Source organism: Cryptotermes secundus, unplaced genomic scaffold, assembly GCF_002891405.2.
Source record: "Cryptotermes secundus unplaced genomic scaffold, Csec_1.0 scaffold109, whole genome shotgun sequence".
Lineage (NCBI taxonomy): Eukaryota > Metazoa > Arthropoda > Insecta > Blattodea > Kalotermitidae > Cryptotermes > Cryptotermes secundus.
Genome location: NW_019737086.1, coordinates 736849 through 756277, shown reverse-complemented (window position 1 = coordinate 756277; position 19429 = coordinate 736849). Strand labels below are relative to the sequence as shown.

At 38.6% G+C, this 19429-nt stretch overlaps 2 protein-coding genes across 9 annotated transcripts in view; both read left to right on the top strand.

Annotated features, from left to right (window-relative positions):
• The first annotated feature begins 51 nt into the window (after positions 1-51).
• On the top strand, positions 52-4580 carry LOC111870022 (tRNA (cytosine(38)-C(5))-methyltransferase). 4 transcript variants are annotated; one of them, XM_023861959.2, is made up of 5 exons: positions 52-411; positions 1623-1831; positions 2015-2091; positions 2177-2471; positions 3711-4580. In XM_023861959.2, the coding sequence occupies exons 3-5, from the start codon at positions 2063-2065 to the stop codon at positions 4302-4304; spliced, it is 918 nt and encodes a 305-aa protein (XP_023717727.1). In that variant the 5' UTR covers positions 52-411; positions 1623-1831; positions 2015-2062; the 3' UTR covers positions 4305-4580. The 4 variants fall into 4 exon arrangements, with proteins under 4 accessions (XP_023717727.1, XP_023717723.1, XP_023717726.1 ...); XM_023861958.2 differs by having other exon boundaries at positions 53-411; positions 1623-1825; positions 1905-2091; XM_023861957.2 differs by having other exon boundaries at positions 53-411; positions 1905-2091.
• A 7965-nt stretch (positions 4581-12545) lies between these two features.
• Positions 12546-19429, top strand: part of LOC111870023 (SUN domain-containing protein 1-like) — a 12112-nt gene continuing 5228 nt past the window's right edge. The window contains exons 1-5 of one of the 5 annotated variants that reach the window (XM_023861962.2): positions 13168-13610; positions 14459-14698; positions 14843-15000; positions 17399-17468; positions 19224-19343. In XM_023861962.2, the coding sequence (XP_023717730.1) occupies positions 14620-14698; positions 14843-15000; positions 17399-17468; positions 19224-19343 (427 nt within the window). In that variant the 5' untranslated portion in view covers positions 13168-13610; positions 14459-14619. The other 4 variants (XM_023861961.2, XM_023861960.2, XM_023861964.2 and 1 more) reach the window with 4 other exon arrangements.

Here is a 19429-nt window from a genome sequence, read left to right as displayed (position 1 = left end):
TTATCACGTGACTATCGCTGGCACCTGCTAAGCGTGTTAAAGCGCATCACGAAAAATTCGCGGAATAGCTGTCAAAATTCTTATCGATACCTTACATTCATCCCTTTTTATTTTATCATGTAGATCAAAATACATTAATATATCCATCTATATTATTATCGAAACACATGAATTATGGTATAAATGTAGCTTATTCTATACATCTGCTTATCAGCTGCCAGGATTACAGAATTCTTTGACATAATCTCCTATCTCGAACTATCGCATGGCCTCTCATTAGGGTTTACATCAAGCTGAGTTTAAAAATTTGGTTTTGAAGTCTTAACGATTGAATCTTTGAAAGGTCATTATAAAAAATGAAGGTTTTAGAATTATATAGCGGTATAGGCGGGATGCATTTTGCTTTTAAAGGTATAGTATAATATGTATATGAAGACTATCAGTATATAACCTCATAACCTTTTCTGTGCGCGTGTAAATGTAACCAACTGAAGTTGAACCTTTCGAAATAATACCTACCGTTACTGTTAGTTTAATGACATTTCAGGGTGCTCAGGCGCAGCTTAACTGCAGATAGTCTTGAAGTCACGTTTTATTATCTTTATGGCTGAGATAAAAATTGCAGTATGTAGAATTTACAGGAGGTTGGAGAAAACTGCATAATGAGCAGCTTCATAACTTGTACTCTTCTCCAAGCATAATTAGAATGATCAAGTCAAGGAGGATGAGGTGGGCAGGGCATATAACACGATTGGGGGAGGGGAGGAATACATATAGGGTACAGGTGGGAAAGCAAGCAGGAAAGAGACCACTGGCNGTTGCCTAATTTTGCTCAGAGGTCTGCTAGAGACATGAGGATCTTTTATGTGCCATAAATCTACAACACAGGACCCACGGCTTAAAGTCCGTCCCGGAGGACTTGTTCCCTGAATTTTTCCGCCCTTAAAAATTCCACGACCACCGCCGGGTTTGAACCCGCGTACCTTGAGTCATGAGACTACGGAGGCTGCTTTAGGATGGGATGGTATGGATTACATTGGTCTGGCTCAGGATAGGGACCAGTGGAGGGTTATTGTGAACAGGGTAATGAACCTTTGGGTTCATTCATGCTGGGAAATTCTTGAATAGCAGTAGATTTGGCAGCTCCTCAAGAAGGGCTCAGCTCCATAAGTAAGTATGTAAAATCTGGGCTCCATAAGGCCTGGGCTTGGGCCAATCTTCCGCAGAAATACCCAAGTCCCTGACTATGTAATGCCTATTTGGTGAGAGGCTAGCTGAACCCCACAGCTGGTGTAGATGCTGTGGGGAAAAGAAAAGCAAATACCAGGATGGAACCTCAAACTAGCTCATGATCACTCTCTTTCACATTACCTCCATTTCATTCTTCACTAATCCTATTATTCAACAGCCAGCTCTTTTTACAGTCTCATTAAATGGATCACAGATAAATCTATACACCATCTAAAAACCTAACTGAACTTCTGCTTAGGAAATTTAAATTCAGTGTTCTGTTAATATGTATGTTATTTTCATGATGTGTAAGTATGTACAAAAACTGAAATATTAAAAAGAGGTCGCTGGGCAAAATGTTTTTATTTTCCATTTGTTTTGCTGTGGCACAGCATCTCAACCCGTGTAGCATCAAATGGTGGAATGCTTGGCGAATTGGAAACAGGAAGTGGTTATGGCCTAATCAAGGTACTATGTGGAAACAGGAAGTGGTTTCTGGATGGACTGAGGAAAACCAAGAGAAACCTGCCAATATTCAAATCATGCACATCCCAAAATACCAGTCTAGAGTGTTAATGCTACACCATCCTGCTTGGTAAAAGTAGGTTTATATTGATACTTTCAATGAAATTGATGTAACCTATGTGTCCATCCATTAATCTCTGTCATTTCAGAAAGTGGTATTATTGGTGAAGTAAAGGTAGCTGTGGATATCAACACCATAGCCAATAAAGTGTATCAACATAATTTTCCTGATACAAAATTATTACAGAGGAATATTCAGTCTCTTTCAGTGGATGAAATAAACGGCTATGATATTGATACGATTCTCATGAGTCCTCCATGTCAACCTTTTACAAGGTAAGCATTTGATACATTTTAGAAGATTTGATAAGAGAAAATATTGCCATCTGGAATATGTTGAATGGGTTTTACTTTTTTTCAGGGTTGGTTTGAAGAGAGACATATCAGACAATAGAACTTGTTCATTTATCCATCTTCTACGTATCTTTCCACATCTTAATACAAAGTGGAAATATTTAATCATTGAAAATGTAAAAGGCTTTGAGAAATCTGAAGCTTGCAAAGCACTAATTAAAATTCTTGAGGATTTGGACTTCTGCTACCAGCAGTTTATTCTTAGTCCATCCATGTTCTCAATTCCCAATACCCGGCATCGGTACTACCTCATTGCAAAGAGAAGGCCTCTTTACTTCAACTTCCCACTGCAGCCTCATATTGTAAGTATATTATTCTAGGTGTTTCTTATATTTGGTAGGCATATGAATGTATTGAGGAGCTGGTATAGCGACTGGCTACGGGCTGGACGGTGGGGGGTCAGAGTTGGAGTCCTGGTAGGGTCGAGAATTTTCTCTTCTCCACATTGTCCAGACTGGCTCTGGAGTTCACCCACCCTCCTATTCAATGGATACCGGGGACTCTTTCCCCAGGGCGTGAAGTTTACCACTCACCTCCAACTAGTGCCAGGGTCTAGAAAACCTGGGCTTTAAACATCCACTTCCCCATACATCTTCATGGCGTAGTGCTTAATTAGTTAAGCACAGGGACATCTTTACCTTTATGAATGTCATGAGAACAGCTGGATCTGCTTCATTATGAGATTCATATATATTTCATACAAACCAGACATTCTGAGTTACGCGTCCAGTGGTTAAACTTCTAAATTTTACTTAATCTTGGGCTCGCCTTGGCATCATTATGATAGAAACAAAATCTGTAGGTGTGAGGAGAATGTTATGTTCCGAGGGGAATGTTAACATGGTAATAAGATGTCAAAATAGGTATATACCATCTTTTATTCATGTTTTGAATATTTCATTATTTGTAACTCCATAAGTACTCTGAATAAACGGTTTTTGACCATTTCATTTCTACCTTCAAGGTGAAGGTAGGATGTTCCTATGAAATTATGTATAATTATTGTATCTTTTATGAATGCTATTGTAAGGTAAGTGGTTCTGTGCCCGGAACTAATATATGTATGTGACGTGTTCTATATCTGATGGCTTAAAAAATATATAAATTTGGGATACAGACTTTGTTTTGGTTATTGAATTGCAAGTGGGATGATGTATTGTATGAGTGATGTGTATGAAATCTCTAGGTAGTTATGTTTTACAGTATAATTGACTCATGTACAATATGTATGTTATTTTAATATGTAGTTGCTGACTTGTCCTATATCAGGAGTTTGTATCACCAAATATGGATTCTTGGAACAAATATATTGATTGATTGAAATGCTGGTAACCACCTAAAAGAATACATGCTGTCATAATGCAGGACACTCCACTCTAAACATATAGTGTACTTTACTTTATTTCTGTTTTGCATTATTTGTAGAATTCTCCTTAATTGGATGTGCGTACTAGTATACTATCATACATAGTATACTATACTATCGTACTATCATTTGTATGTAGTTAGTATCTGAAAGATTATCTTTTTTTGTTATGTAGATGGAAAGCCTGCCTGTTCCTTTAAACACAGCCTGCAGCTTTGCAGGAACAGTATATGAGAAGATGGCTGCATTAAATTCAAAGCATAAGTGTCTAGTTCAGGGAAACCCAAAGACCTCTGAAGGAACATGCTATTATTTAAACCATATTTTAGAGACAGATAAATCACCAAACTACTTTGAACAGTTTTATGTGCCAGACAGAGTGTTAGAAAAGTATGCATGGCTTCTGGACATCGTTGGGCCGCATTCAACAAGATCTTGCTGCTTTACAAAAGCATATGGACATTATGTAGAAGGAACTGGCTCTGTATTTTCTCCAGCATCACCAGATGTAATTGCCAATGCATTTGAACAGAGCCATTTACATTCTCGGGATACTGGTGCACAGTTGGAATTACTGAGGGGGCTTGGGCTGCGTTATTTCACACACCGTGAAGTGGCAAGACTTATGTGTTTTCCTGATCAAGCTTTCAGTTTACCTAGTGATGTTACAATAAAACAGTCTTACCGCATACTTGGTAACAGTCTTAATGTGCATGTTGTTGCATTGTTACTTCTACTGATGACTGCAGGAGACAACACTGCATGTTGATTGCACATTCATCCAAAATGGTGCTTGCTGAAAGATATGGTTTGTGCCACCTTGAACAGTTTGATTATTGATGTATGAAATCAAAACTTTAACAGTAGAAAAATAATTTGGGTAATAAGATTAAGATTTACATGTGCAAAATGCTTCCATGGCATTTCGTAACATTGCTATTTGAAGTGATAAATGAAGATGTACCAGGCATGTATTTTTACAATACAGTTTGTGCTTTATATTTGCAGGAAATCTAAATAAAATGCTTGATTGCATTAAAGGTACCACTTTTGTTCTAATTACTGCTGAAATTGGTGGTATGTTTGTATTAATGAATGTTCCAAATGACTTTAAAATTTACTGCCATGTTTTTGCCTTGTTAGGTTGTGTGTAGTTGACCTAAATGTTGCTTCCAACAAGAAGTCTGCAACTGTAGGTCTGACAGAAGAGTTAGCTCCCACTGTGAATTCATTCAGAAATGATGTGTGTATGTAAGCATCTTAGTGATGTTTTAACACGTTGCAGACTAGTTTTTTCTTTAGGGTGTGACAGGAAATGAGTGTGATCATGTTACTGGCTAAGCCAGCAAACATTCCCAAGGTCAACTACGCAGTAGTTATGATGCAACGTGGCCACACAGCGAGATATAGTCGGTTGCAACATAACGCATCAGAAAATGGCCAATTGGCCCGCCCGGTCCGCAACGCTATAGAAACGTAGGGGGCCAATTGGCCCCTCCGGTCCTGAATGTGTTAAATTGTACCTTTTCATTTGTAAGATTTTTGAGACCAGACGGTATAGATTGTTGACAGATTTCATGTGGACAGAGTGTGCACACTTCTGATAACATGAGAGACTGGCAATTGACAGTTGGGTCTATGAAGGTGGTGCTTATTCCTTGTATTAATACTGTGTATGGCAGAATCAGTCTGAAAATTTTCTTGGTTATTTACAATTAAGTTCAGTAATCAAAATATATGTTCATTTAAATGTCATATTGGTATTGTTAAGAAACAGATAAATGGTACCAAGGTCAAGATCTCCACTGGCATGATGTTCAATCAGAATTTCACTAAAATCACCCAATTAATCTATAGTATTAATGTGTGGGATTGTCGTCAATACTCCAATAGACAAACCACACGAAACTGTACGATTGTATATATTGAATTGTTTAAAGTCAATATACAGGACACAGAATACAAGTATAATATTCAAGCATTGGCTGGCCTGTCTGGGCGGTGATGCAGTGCTGAGCGTGCCGGTAGGATCGACTGGATCGGCCGGTTGCTGGGTTGCGGGATATGCGTTCACCGAAGGCTCACGGCAGCTAAGTCAGTTGCCCGGTAGCAGAAGTGGAGTTGATGCCTCTGTGTTGCCGTTTCGAGTTGAACTCCTTGCACCTTGGGCTTCCGGTCTTAAATACTACCGGCCGGGAGGTGGAGCTAAAGTTGCAGTTGTCACGGTGTGCATCCATTGGGCCGTGCACGGAAAGGCGGGGCCATGGTGAAGTTTATAAATATATGTAGCTGGTATATAAGTCGCAGTAGTTGGAAAGGGTATAAAGTCCGTGTCTCTTTGGTCACAGCTGCCTGTTTGGCACTTTCTGAAAGGGGTGACGGTTGTCTGTCAGACGCTGTGGGGATGCTCCCACAAATGTATGTGCTGAATCTGGAGACAGATATTGCACATAGCTCAAGGTCTACATGTGTTGCTTCTATTTCAGAAGTTCCACATATACGAGGGGAAGTCAATAATTATCCGCAATGCAGTTGTATTTGTGTTTCTGTTGGCAGCACAGTCATTTTGCGCAGCATCGACATGCGTGGTTTCCTTGTCATTATTTCTACGCAGGTTTGATGTTGCTAGGTCAGTTCCATCGTCACTGCCTTGCCGTTAATCATGGCTGCTCTGCTTTCTGTTTGCACCAAAGAAGAGCAACGTTCAGTGATTCGGTTTTTGTGGTCAGAAGGATTATCAGGGGCCGCAATCCATCAAAGACTTTCAGGACAATACGGGAAGAGTGTTTTGCTGCAACGGAGTGTCTACGAATGGATTGAAAAATTAAAAAATTGTTGCACAAGTGTTATGCATGAGGAAGGAGCCAGACAACCATCCACGGCCACAAATGAGGACAACATTGAGCATGCACGTGACATGGTTCTGTTAGACAGACGAGTGACTATTGATGAAGTGGCAAATCATCTCCAAATTAGTCATGGCTCTGCCTACGAAATCATCCACAACAGACTTGGGTTTCATAAGGTCTGTGCAAGATGGGTCCCAAAAGAACTCACAGTGTTGCATAAACAAATGTGCTTGGACATCTGCCAACAACATTTGGATCACTATGGTAACAAATGTGGCGTCTTCTTAGACAGAATCATCACTGGTGATGAAACATGGATCCATCATTGCGAGCCGGAGAGTAAACGGCAGAGTATGGAATGGAAACATCCACAATCGCCCAGCAAGAAAAAGTTCAAAAGCCAACCATCCGCAGGAAAACTGATGCTTACAGTTTTTTGGGACTCACAAGGCCCAGTACTGGAACATTATCAGGAGAGGGGCATAACAATAAACAGTGCTCGTTACAGTGAGATGGTTACTGACAGGCTAAAGCCTGCAATTCAAAGCAAACGCCGAGGACTACTGTCGAAAGGTGTTGTGTTGTTGCACGACAATGCCCGTCCACATACTGCTGCTCACACTGCTGAAACCCTCCAGAAACTCAAGTTTGATGTAATGGCTCATCCTCCATATAGTCCTGATCTCGCCCCTTCTGACTACCACTTGTTTGGTCCACTCAAAGAGGCATTAAGGGGCCGTCGATTCACCTCAGACCAAGAAGTGAAGGAAGCAGTGCATGTGTGGCTCGCTACTCAGCCGAAAACCTTCTTTTCTGAGGGCATCAGGAAGCTTGTGCAACGATGGACCAAGTGCGTTGAAAAGCAAGGGGACTGTATTAAAAAACTTATATTAATGTATGTTTTCTATTTGTATCGAAATAAAATTTATAGCTACACTGTGGATAATTATTGACTTACCTACATCATGTTTTTATTGTTAATGAAATAAAGTTATAAAGCACCAAGATGGCATGGTGTTCACACACAGACTCACAAAATTGACAACTTATTGTCTAAAATACTGATGTTAATAGAGGAATCAGGAGACACATAGAGGTAACTCTGTTTCTCAAAATCCTTCTTATGTAATAAATGAATGGAGGCAGGCAGCAAACAGTGCTATCAAATACTACGTGTCCAAAGGAACTGCAATATGACTGTGGTTGCTTTCATGGTGAATTTTAACAGTCTCTAGTGATGTTTGAAGTGCATGGCAAAGGAATGGATCCTCCTTTCCCCCTAGACAAAAGCATTATCCATCTGCCTATAATCACCTAGGTACTAAACATCAGACTTCTCTCCAGATAATTATTCCTTTAATTCCTACAGAGATGGAACATTGTAAAAGATCCCTGTATTTGCCTTCTGAACACAAGGCATCAGAAAACATATAGTTCAATATTGGAAATAATTATTTTGTTGTTAAAATTGTAAACACTGAACTGTCAAAGTCAGGCCAAATGAAAATTTTTCTTCCTCAGTTGTGGACATTCTAAATTTCATAGCATCAAATATAACATGTTTCATGGGTCGTTTATCCAAGGAATCTGTCCAGGTCTGAGGCTTGTTGATAATCTTCATACCAAGCTTATTTTTATGGTGAAGATTTGTTAGCCTCACACCCAACCCCAAGCTGGAGGACCATCCCTTGTCGGCTGTCCGTGACTGCTTATTCAGTATATTCGCAGCGTCTCCTCCATCCGCTACCTGAGGACGCCATGCTGTGGTGACAAGGGGCCCACCTGGTGGCATTCAAGTGTACTTGATGTCCAATCATTCAGGACAGCAAATTGTGATACTGACCACTACCTGGTGGTGGCAAAGATTAGGGAAAGACTGGCAGTGGGTAAACAAACAATGCACAGAGTTCATATGGAGAGGTTCACTCAAGAAATTAAATGAGGTAGAGGGTAAAGAGCAGTATCGTGTTGAAATATCAAATAGGTTTGCAGCTTTGGAAAACTTGGAAACTGAGGTTGATGTTAATAAAGTTTGGGAAACTATTAGAGAGAATATTAAAATTTCTGCCAAAGAGAATCTAGGTTATTGTGAACTGAAGAAGCATAAGCCACGGTTTGATGAAGGATGTTCAAAATTATTAAAGGAATAAAGCCAAATTGCAATGGTTACAGGATCCAGCGAAATAAATGGGGATAATGTGAACAATATATGATGGCATTTCAGGAATAAAAAGAGGGAATATCTGATGGAAAAAAAACTGATGAGCTTGAAATGCATAGTAAGAACAAGAACATTAGAGATCTGTATAGAGAAATAAATGACTTCAAGAGGTGTTGTCTATGATTCAGTTAGGAGGGAAGTACTGTACAATATTCTGATAGATTTTGAGGTACCCATGATATTAGTTTGGCTGACTAAAATGTGTTTAAACGAAATGTATGGTAAAGTCTGTATAGGTAAACATCTGTCTGATAATTTTCCTATCCAAAATGGTCTGAAACAAGGAGATGCTTTATCACCACTGCTTTTCATGTTTGGTTTAGAATATGCCATTAAGAAGGTCCAGGAAAACTAGGTGGACTGAAATTAAATGGGAAACATCAGCTGTTGGTCTGTGCTGATGATGTGAATCTATTGGGTGATAATACAGACACCATAAAGAGAAACATACAAACTTTAATTGACAATAGTAAGGTTTTTGGCCTAGAAGTAAACACAGAGATAACTAAATATATGTTGCTGTCTTGCCACCAAAATGCAGGGCAAAATCATAACATAAAGATAGGTAACAAATGTTTTTAAAATGTGGCACAGTTCAAATATTTTGGAATGACTATAACAAATGATAACCTGATTCAGGAGGAAATTAGAAGAGATTGGACTCAGGTAATGCTTGCTACCATTCAGTTCAGAACCTTTCATCTTCTCATCTGCTGTTCAAAAATATAAAAGTTAGAATGTACAAAACTATAATTTTGCTTATGGTTCCGTATAGGTGTGAAACTTGGTCTCTGACATTAAGGGAGCAGCAGAGACTGAGGGTGTTGAGAATATTTGGACTGAAGAGAGATGAAGTGACAGGAGGTTGGAAAAAAATTGCATAATGAAGAGCTTCATAATTTGTACTCTTCTCCAAGTATAATTAGAATGATCAGGTCAGGTATGAGATGGGCAGGGCATGTAGCATGAAGGAGAAGAGGAATGCATACAGGATGTTGATGGGAAAGCTGGAAGGAAGGAAACCACTGGGAAGACCAAGATGTAGGTGGGTGGAAAATATTAAAATGTATCCTAGAGAGATAGGATGGTATGGTATGGATTGGATTTATCTGGCTCAGGATAGGGACCAGTCGAGTGCTCTTGTGAACACAGTAATGAACCTTAGAATCGAGTGGCTGCATAATTGGAGGGTTCTCAAGAAGGGCTCAGCTCCATCAGTAAGTTCAGTATCACTTCACCCATATCCTTTGGGTTTGATTTGAGTGAAGTGCTATTAACCTTGGTCCCCCACCCTTTCCAAAAAAGAAAAATAACGGAATAAGAGCCTCTGCAGCTCTGGAATACAAGAGATTAGGTTGCAAATTATATATCTGGAGAAAGTTTCTCACCAGTGCTTGGAAAGTCATGACCTTTCTTTCACATGAAACACTTCTTTAACCAAAGGCACTGAACATTGTGAACTGTAACATACATGGAATACTTGTATTTAGGAAAGCTGAAGGTGGGGAAACTTGAAAGAAAATTCTGTTTCCATCAGAGATACTCGCGAGATCACAGAGTTCACGTGACCCCCACCTCCCGCTACGCCATCCATGTCACAATATATTAAATCCCATAATTTCCTCATAACTTACACTTGAATGCCATACAGAACACATTTTTTCGGTTACATTTAAGTATTATAAATCAAGTATTCAAAGCAACAATACTCATGTCCCCATTTATTATTATTTTCATTAGAATGATGGAATTCAAGAATGTGAAATACACTCTTGTCAACAAGATTAAGACTGCATTTAATGATATAAGAAAATATGATATATTCATCTTCACCATTTCAGTACTGGGCAGAATAATATGGCAGAAATAATAATATCATCATCATCATCAGTAATCTGTCAGACAACAAGTCCGCAGTCTCTTCCAAAACAGTTCCTCCACTTAATGCGATCTTCTGTTTTTGGAAAGAGACTATCCAGGAAAAGTGATAATGTGGTAGTTTTTCCATTTGCTTTCCCCATCGCAGTACAACAGCAGTTCAAACCACTCTGGTCACACCTGTTGCTATACGAACTTGAACCATCTCGAGCATCATTTGCTTTGTGCTTCAAGTCGCTGCTCATGACGCTGTTTCCGGCATCAGTTTTTGGTTTTTGGTGTCTCTCTTCGTCTGATGCCAACCCTTTGACCTGTCCAGCAAGGGAGGCCCTGCCAGTAGCTACGCTACCGCTGGTATAGCTCTCAGGGTCCTTGGCATACTCAAACCTCCTCACCACAATAAGGCGGAGACACCAACGAAATATAATGAATACTGAAAATTTGGTATCTCTTCTGGGTGAGGAACATGGTAGAATTTGTAGTATGATATTGTTACAGGTTGAACCCACTGCATAGAGAAGTGTCACTTCCTAGGTAACGCACTGTAAAGACGGTAAAGACACTGCGTGTAAACCTGCATCCATTGCTAGTCAACAGCTAGCAGTTCCTAGGCAACGAATACGTAGGCACATCGCTACCTAGGAAATTGCCTAGGCAACAGAGACAGAATTGTTTGAGTTCCTGCAGCAATGGATACGCTAGCCAACGCTGCGTCGAAGAAAAAGAGAACCCTTGCACAAAGTGTTCTCTCAGCAATACGCGAAGATCTACTTTTAAAATAGTAGATTGCGGCAGATAAGCTAAGAAGTGAGATAATATCAGACCAGAGAGGAGATGGGATCAGTGATCAGCGAAAGAAGCAAGAGGAGAACTGACAGAAGTCTTCGTGTGGCGTAGTTACAACGAACATTAGAGTGTGATAATTGTTCGCAGTTACGAAGTGTTATTATTATCGTGTGTGATAATTGTCTGTAGTTCCGCCTGGCGTAATTCTTCAATAAACAGCTTCGTCTAAAGCCGTAAACCAGTAATTATTTGTCATGGATACCCGGACACGTGACAGTATTTTAAACATTGCTCCAGTAGTGAAATGCGTCTCTGATATTAATGCAATATCTATTTTATGTATTTGTATGAAGTTTTGCAGTTCTAGTTTGTGGTTTGATAGCCCGTTGGCATTGCAGAGTCAAATTCGTAGCGAATTTTCCATTATTGGTCAATTTTGTTTTTAAGGGTGCTTAGCATATTTAATACAGCTGTTTTGATTGGTTAATTGGTTGAACATAGCTTTGAATTCATTTAAGAAGGTTGAGAGCTGCTCTGATATGTTGGATGACTGCAGGTTTCGTGTGCATATTTTGGAATAGGGACTCTGTCGATTTGCTGGAGTTGGGACTGGAGGTTGATTGAATTCTAAAGGAGGAAATTGGTTATTATTGTTGATGTTAATATTTGTGTTATGTGACTGAGTGAAGTTTCGTCGTGGTTGAACTGTTGTTTTGCTTCTCGTTTTTTGTAAGTTTTTATATATGTCAAAAACTTTGTAATTGGCCCGGTGGTTTCATCCGCATAGTGCGCATTTTTGCTGTAGTATTTGGATTCTTTTACAGAAGGTTGTGTTGTGTTCGCCTCCTCATTTAACATAATATATATACGGTCTAGCGCGATATGTTTCTGTAAGACCGCAGCACTGAAATCTTGTGCACTGTACAATGTCGTTTTTCTTTCTTGGGGCTTCCACTGTTATTTCCATATTGCATAAGTATTTCATTTCATATATGCTCTTATTGTTTTCTTTAGGTTCTAGGTCTATGAAAAACAAAGACATTGTTTCTTATGATGCCTGACGTTTGCTATATTGTGACGATATGACCTTGTTTCTCTAGTTCCTCTTTTATTTCATTCGTGGTTACTGAGTGATGTAGATGGTGTTTTACCATTTCACGGTAGTCAAAGTCAAAGTCACAATGCGACTGTTACCCCGTGTGTATATTGCCGCGTATTTCCTAAGCAGCGCGACGAATAACTTCACGTGGGTCTCGGATTTAGCGAATACAAATAAACGACAACTTCTGCAGAGGAAAATAGATGGTAGTAGTGGTCTGTGCAAATTGCGGTTTCACATTATTCCATTTCTGCTAGACGATTTTCTATGGGCTGCTAGTCTGTTAACGATGGTAGTAACCGTAGCAACGCTCTGCTTTCTGACAACAATAAAGAGTCGTGATTACAGAAGTAGAAGCCGTTACCAAGCAACGACTAGTGAAGACAGGAGACTGGGAATGCTTGAAGTGTGCTCTAGTTATTTGTGGAGGGTGCAGAACAGTCTTGTGCTGCAACTGTCCGTAATCGCAAGCAATAAGCGTTCAGTGCATACAATATTTTGTACACGCCCTGCGTCTAGTCACTAACACGCGTCAATATAATTTTGTTTTTGCAAACAAGAGAACAAATTGGTATTATGGCGAATAACAAAGCACTAGGAAGACGTGATTCCATTCTTCATGTGTTCCTCCATATTTTTTTAGTAGTGATCATTGGTAAGTATTACAGTTACAATTTCCAAGAACGGCTTTACAAACTCGCCATTAAACTTAAGGTAATTTATTTATGGTATTCGTAAATGCACTTCTGACAAATATTGCGTAATTTAAAGTTTTAAAAACTGTTTTGTCATCTTGTGCTTTAATATTTATTGTGGCCGATTTTTCGGGTGTGAATTTGAATTTTATATTATGTCAGCCGGAAAGGTTATGACAGAAGGTCTGAACAATACTATTTTCCGGGATGTAATTCCGTGTAGTCCGTTGAAAGTCAACCGACGAGTCTGGTACCACGACTTCCCAGAATATATGACAGGAGAGTTTCATTGAACCAACTCTGTGGAAGAAAACTTATATTCACGCAGATGGTTAGGAAATATTCCCATCCCCTTTTATGGAACACACAAGTTCAGTGCCGTGTTTACAAGAGCTCGTTACTTGGTCCTGTTCTGTGCCGGATGAACCTAGTCCGCATCCTAACATGCTGTAGTTAAGATCTATTTCAATATTATCCTTCCATATACGTCAAGGTATCTAAGTGGCATCCTTCCTGTAGGTAGAAAGCGTAAGATTCTGGGAAACGTGTAAGTGTACCTCCAGCATTTCAAGTATGACTTTCCTTCAGAGCGTCAAATTGTCATTTAATTACGATTTTAATTCACATACGTTCTAAAAACTGGCTGAGTGGCTTCGCTTCTGTAAAACGACACAACGTGAAAACACATAAATATAGTTACAACTAATATGTTGTTGGACATTATCCATCATCTTGTCTATTCTTAAAAACTGTCCTGTTTCTTTTAAAAAAAACAATGTTTTGGTGACTGGATTCTGTCCCCATCTTCAGGTAAAACCTACTCAGTTGGGTCCAATAGACAGAGCTTAGGTTTTACCCGAAGACAGGGACAGAATCCAGTCCCCGAAACATTGTGTTTTTAAAAGAAACAGGACGGTTTTTTAAGAATAGACAAGATGATGGATAATGTCCAACAACATATTTTTTTTTTATCCTGTGGCGCTACAGCCCCAATTTGGGCCTAGGCCTACCTCCATGAAACTCTCCGTTTCACTTCAGTTTACTAGATCTTACACATTCGGTAGGACTCCTTGGGCGAGTGATCAGCTCGTCGCAAGGCCTCTACCCCAACAACATATTAATTGTAACAAGTTACCATCACAAACTTCTAGTTCTTATTTATATAAATATAGTACTTTCTTTTTCCACGTAAATCCATGTTAAGACTAGGCATTCCAAGGAGAATATTATACAACAGCAAACTTGGTGGTTGCAATCAATTTTTCTCTAAAATAGAAATACAGTAACATTGCAGTAGCATAAAAAGGGCATGTAAATCTTATCCATTTAGCATTTGTGGTTTCACCACACTGTTAATATCTCAGGCTATACAGCATTGAATGGTTGGGTGCATAGGTCGTAGCCTACTTTTTGATAATCATCAGGCATTTTGTTGGAGAGACTGAAGAAACTGCAAATGACTGGTCATGATGGGCTGTCAGGGGCTGAGATTTGAACTCCACATCACCCAAATATAATTTGATGAAGAGCTGATTTATGGTTTATAAGGAAGGTACATGGGCCTTCTGCCCATGCATTGCACTTGGACTTCCTCTCATATCTTCAGAATCTGGATTATGGTCCTCAAGGATTTAGGTCAGTTAATTGCCTGACATCTACCAACCATACTGCCCTGATCATTCTTTTGCAGAATATATTCCATGGTATTTGTGCATAAGTAATCTTTATTAACATGTTATTTCTATCATACATTTAAATCATTTTGCATCTTTATTCCAGCTGTAGTAGGTTCACATCTTGTGTGTCTATTTTGGCCTACCACAAGAGATATGGAACAGGAAACAGGTGTACTTAGGCAAGAAGTACATTTTCTCAGAACAGAGCTCTCTATGAGTGTACTTAGGCAAGAACTAAATTTTCTCAGAACAGAGCTGTCTGTGAGTATAATTGTGAAGACACTGGCAAATGATTTACTAAAGCTGAATATAATCACTTATATGTCACGTGTAGAGGGTAAGCATGATGAAATGACGGATTCTAGTTCAGATGATTGGATTTATTGACAGCTTGGTTACACACACTCTCTTAATTATGCTCTAATACAGCTCTATCGCTGATTTACATACACTTCAATTTGCCATATTGCACGTGAGATTGCATATCTTCTACATGTGACAATATGTTACAAATCATTCAATAATTTTCAAAACACCAGAATTTTTGCNTTCTTCTTCTTATTATTATTATTATTATTATTACATACTCGTATATCCATTCAGAATTCTGAGAAATATGGTTATGCACATAAATAAAACAAAACAAACTCCATGGCTTGGGTCCACAAGCGAACTATACCAACCGAGTGACCACTTCTTGTCGGCAAGGTTAGTGCCAACTTTAGTGGATAGAGGGTGTTGTGTGGTCAGCGCAATGAATCCCCATGGCTGTTAAGTTCGCTTCTCTAGAACAGAGCTGCAATTTCCTCGAAATAGCTCCTCAATTATCTGCGCACATAGATAACTACAGGAAAACATAACATAACATTTTGAACTGTAAAATACAGAAGGTCAAATTTAAGAAGCTATCTCTCAAACAGAATGAATGCAGTTTGTATCAAACTCAAAACTGCATACTAAACTTTGTAATAAATGTGTAGCAGCAGATATTTCATTAATTTTGGGGCAGTACTAGAGCAATGGGAATAGCCAGTATGAATTCTTATTGGAAGTAATTTTGATGCAATTCTGGCATTAGGCAGAATTGAAAACAAGAAATTCCACTTAAAGCAAGAAATAGGTGACATGAGTTGCTACTGTTGGTGGTCAACATTACTGACATTACAGTGGTATAATTCACATGAATATGTTCCTTCTGTGGGTTTGTACAAAATATCTTGTGAAATGTCACAAGATTAAACAAACAACCTAAAAGTGGAAATGATGGATGTCACAAGGTTTGGGTTAGAAGTACAACTCAGAGGTGATGAGACTAGACAGCTTTCTCCAAGTTCCTTGCGTGAAATTTGTATGCTTTAAAACTTTGCAGCAATGTGATCAGATGTTTATTTCAAAAATACTAACAAATTTTGAATCTGCTAAAGGTATAGCACCAAAAAATCATTAGGTTTTAATTGTCACATATCACAGACAGATGCTTTGAGAGAATAGGGAGGATGGAAACATGTCTCACCAAGTATACTCATTGCCATTGGTATCTGCTAAGGAGAGTACTATGGTTGTACAGTACTGCATATTAGTAATGAACCAGGTTTGGCAAAAGGCCAAAGAGCTATTCCATTTATATCACTTGTTGAACTCTTCCATGTAGTATTTTTCCTTTTGAATATCTGAATACAGTGATATTCCAGATATCAGTGATAGTGATATCACTATTCCAGTGATAGTCCAGACTGGCATTATACAAAGCATATCCAGAAAGTAAAGATACAAAGTCCAGAAAATATTTGTGAAGCATTTTTTTTTTTTCACTTGTAGCACTTTTACAACAATCCTTTATTTACCTTTCACATAGTCACCATGGATTGCAATGCACTTAGTGAGCCTGGGAACGAGTATTTTTATTCTTGCATCATAGAAATCTCCCACCTGCTCTCTTAGCCATGGAGAACAGTGCTTGACACTTCTGGACACTGTTGATGAAGTTCATCAATGATTAAACGTCTGTCAGCACAAATGTTTTCATATATTTTGTGTATGATTTCATCAGCGACAACGGATGGCCTTCATCATGAACAACACTTCTTCCTGCTTCAAATTCATGACACCATTTTGCTATGTTTTGCCTGTTCATAACATCTTCACCGTAAACAGAAACAAGTTGATGATGAATTTCAGCAGCAGTTTCTCCTTTCACGTGAATAAATCGAATTACTGCATGAACCTTACATTTGGTGGGATTTTGAATCAACACGGCCATTTTAAACACATACTGTGAGCACAACGTTGCCGTGGCTGTGGCCGGTGAATTCTGCCCTGTTATACTGTTCCTATTTCAGAGCAGCACTGCCATTTCTGAAAAAAAAAATCCCTTGCCTTTTTACTGGACTTGTATCTTTACTTACCAGATATCCCTCGTACATTTAAGTAAATGTGGCATGTAGAGCCACTGCTAGGCAATGGCTGGAAAATAAGGAACCATACAACTGCCACTACTTAGCAGCCGCTCTTTTATAGTTGCTTATTTCGCAGCTGTTACATAGCAACAGGTATTCATGTCACAGTACTAACAGAGTACTGTTAAGACGTGCACTTCATTGAATAGAAAAAATAGATCATGTAATGTTCAATACTTATTTTGGTACATGTATGTTTACAGAGTGGACTATTTACACTAAGAGGTGAAGTTCATAGGGATCTCTTAAATCTGTTACAAACGTTGGATACGGGTAAGACATAATGAAATATTATTATAACTAAATAATTACTTTTTATGAAGATTTCTGTGTTCTGGGATGTGACACCAGGTAGTCTGATAAGTTTGGTAACATCAGTAAACTCCTACGAGACTACATGGCGTTACATCCAGGAAAACTGCAATTGTCATAATCAGTGTTATTAGAAATATATTTTTTGTGTATTTTCATATCTGTACTATAGCAAGAGGGAAAAATGGTTACTCAGATTTCAGTGAATAAGAGGCAAGAGTAAATACTTAGAGCCAATGGCACTACAGCAATAGTGATGGGAGAGATGTTACACATGTCAAGGCTGTAGCTCATGTCCTACAAAACCTGCTGCAAATCAGTATGCCATGGTATTCATCTATAACAAATTAGCAGACATCAAACTTTCAGCCACATGGAATTGCTTAAGCCCTTTGGTTTCTGCTGGCACTTTCTGAAGATAACATATACAAAAGTTTATATGGATTAATATAATGAAAGCTCCAAATAAAGTGCATTAATCTAACAGAGTAAGTTTAGATATGCACAAAAGTTTGTTGTGCATTTGAAATATTGCCATTTCTTTTATTTTTCACATTTACAGCAGAATGGGAATACACGTGCACATGTGTGTGTAAAATAGTTTTCAAGAAACCTGGAATTGCATTATTTAAATTGCTACATGGAAGCATATGAGTACATAGTTTATTTTTCCATCATCTATATACATACATCAAGCTGACAATCCTTCAGACGAAGAAAGATGATCACCTATTATGCCTTGTATCACAAGAAGAAAATGTTCATCTGTAGCCTTTGATTCATAGAGAACTGTACCTAGGATTTCACCTTGAGAGGGGTTTTAAAAATGAATTAACTGGATTTAGTACACAGGCTAAATTGTCCAACATGATGCCCCTCTTCTAATTAAATTTGGTTACAAAAATATCTTGTTTTCTCAACCTTCAAACATGTATGGGTAGAGGGTGGAATCCTTAAACCACCCATCCCCAACATGAAACCAAACAAAACCCAGGCTTGAACTGCGTGCATTTATCAATTAATTGCATGTTATAAATATAAAATTCATAGGAGTTATTACTTAAGAGATTTTTAGGCACAATAGACCACTGTGGCCGCGGTGCAAGGGCCAAGAAGGCGCACCCCTTATACATTATTACTTATGAGCACAGAGACAAATTATTAATACAGACATAATTTACATACTTAATTAAAATGCCTATTTAACAGTTGTCTGGAGGTTAAAAAAGGGTAAAGTTCCCTTTGCTTAACTAATTAAGCAATACACCATAAAGATGTTTGGGGACATGGATGTATAAAACCACATTTTTGTGACCTAGACAGTAGTTGGAGGTGAGTGGTCAGCTTCACGCCCTGACTGCTTTACCCCCAGGGAAGCAGCCCCTGGTATCCATGGGATTGGTTGGGTGGGCCCCAGATCTGGTCTGGATGACATACAGAAGAGAAAATTCTTAACCCTATCAGAATTCAAACTCCGATCCCTCAGTCTGCCAGGCCATAGCCAGTCGCTATACTGACTATGTTATACTGGCCCTTACATTTATATGAAGCATGAACGTTTTGTACTTTTAATGGAAATGGAAGCCTAAAATGACTGTTTATAACATCATTGCATAAAAAAAAGTCACTAAACCTTGTTTATGTTGTCAGTTGTGCAATGTAGTTTAATAAAAGTAAAGTTATGATGGTAGTTAATAACATGTATGTTATTTATAGGCACTTCATATGAAGTATATGGAAACTTGGAAGATACTTCAAAGAAGATCGTGCAAGATGCAATTAGGTTTTATGATTCTACTAAGACAGGCCAACTAGACTTTGCCTTAGAAAGTTTAGGTAAGTCTTTTTGCTAAGTCCTTAAGTATAACTAAACAAGACTGGCAGTAATGAGCTCTTGTGTTCTACAAGCCAGGGAATTACTT

Excerpts from the sequence above, each read along its gene's own strand:
- LOC111870022 (XM_023861955.2), top strand. The coding sequence starts at position 357 with ATGAAGGTTTTAGAATTATATAGCGGTATAGGCGGGATGCATTTTGCT. Across the intron at positions 412-1,904 it reads GATGCATTTTGCTTTTAAAG|AAAGTGGTATTATTGGTGAA; the intron begins GTATAGTATAAT and ends CTGTCATTTCAG. Across the intron at positions 2,472-3,710 it reads TCCCACTGCAGCCTCATATT|ATGGAAAGCCTGCCTGTTCC; the intron begins GTAAGTATATTA and ends TTTGTTATGTAG.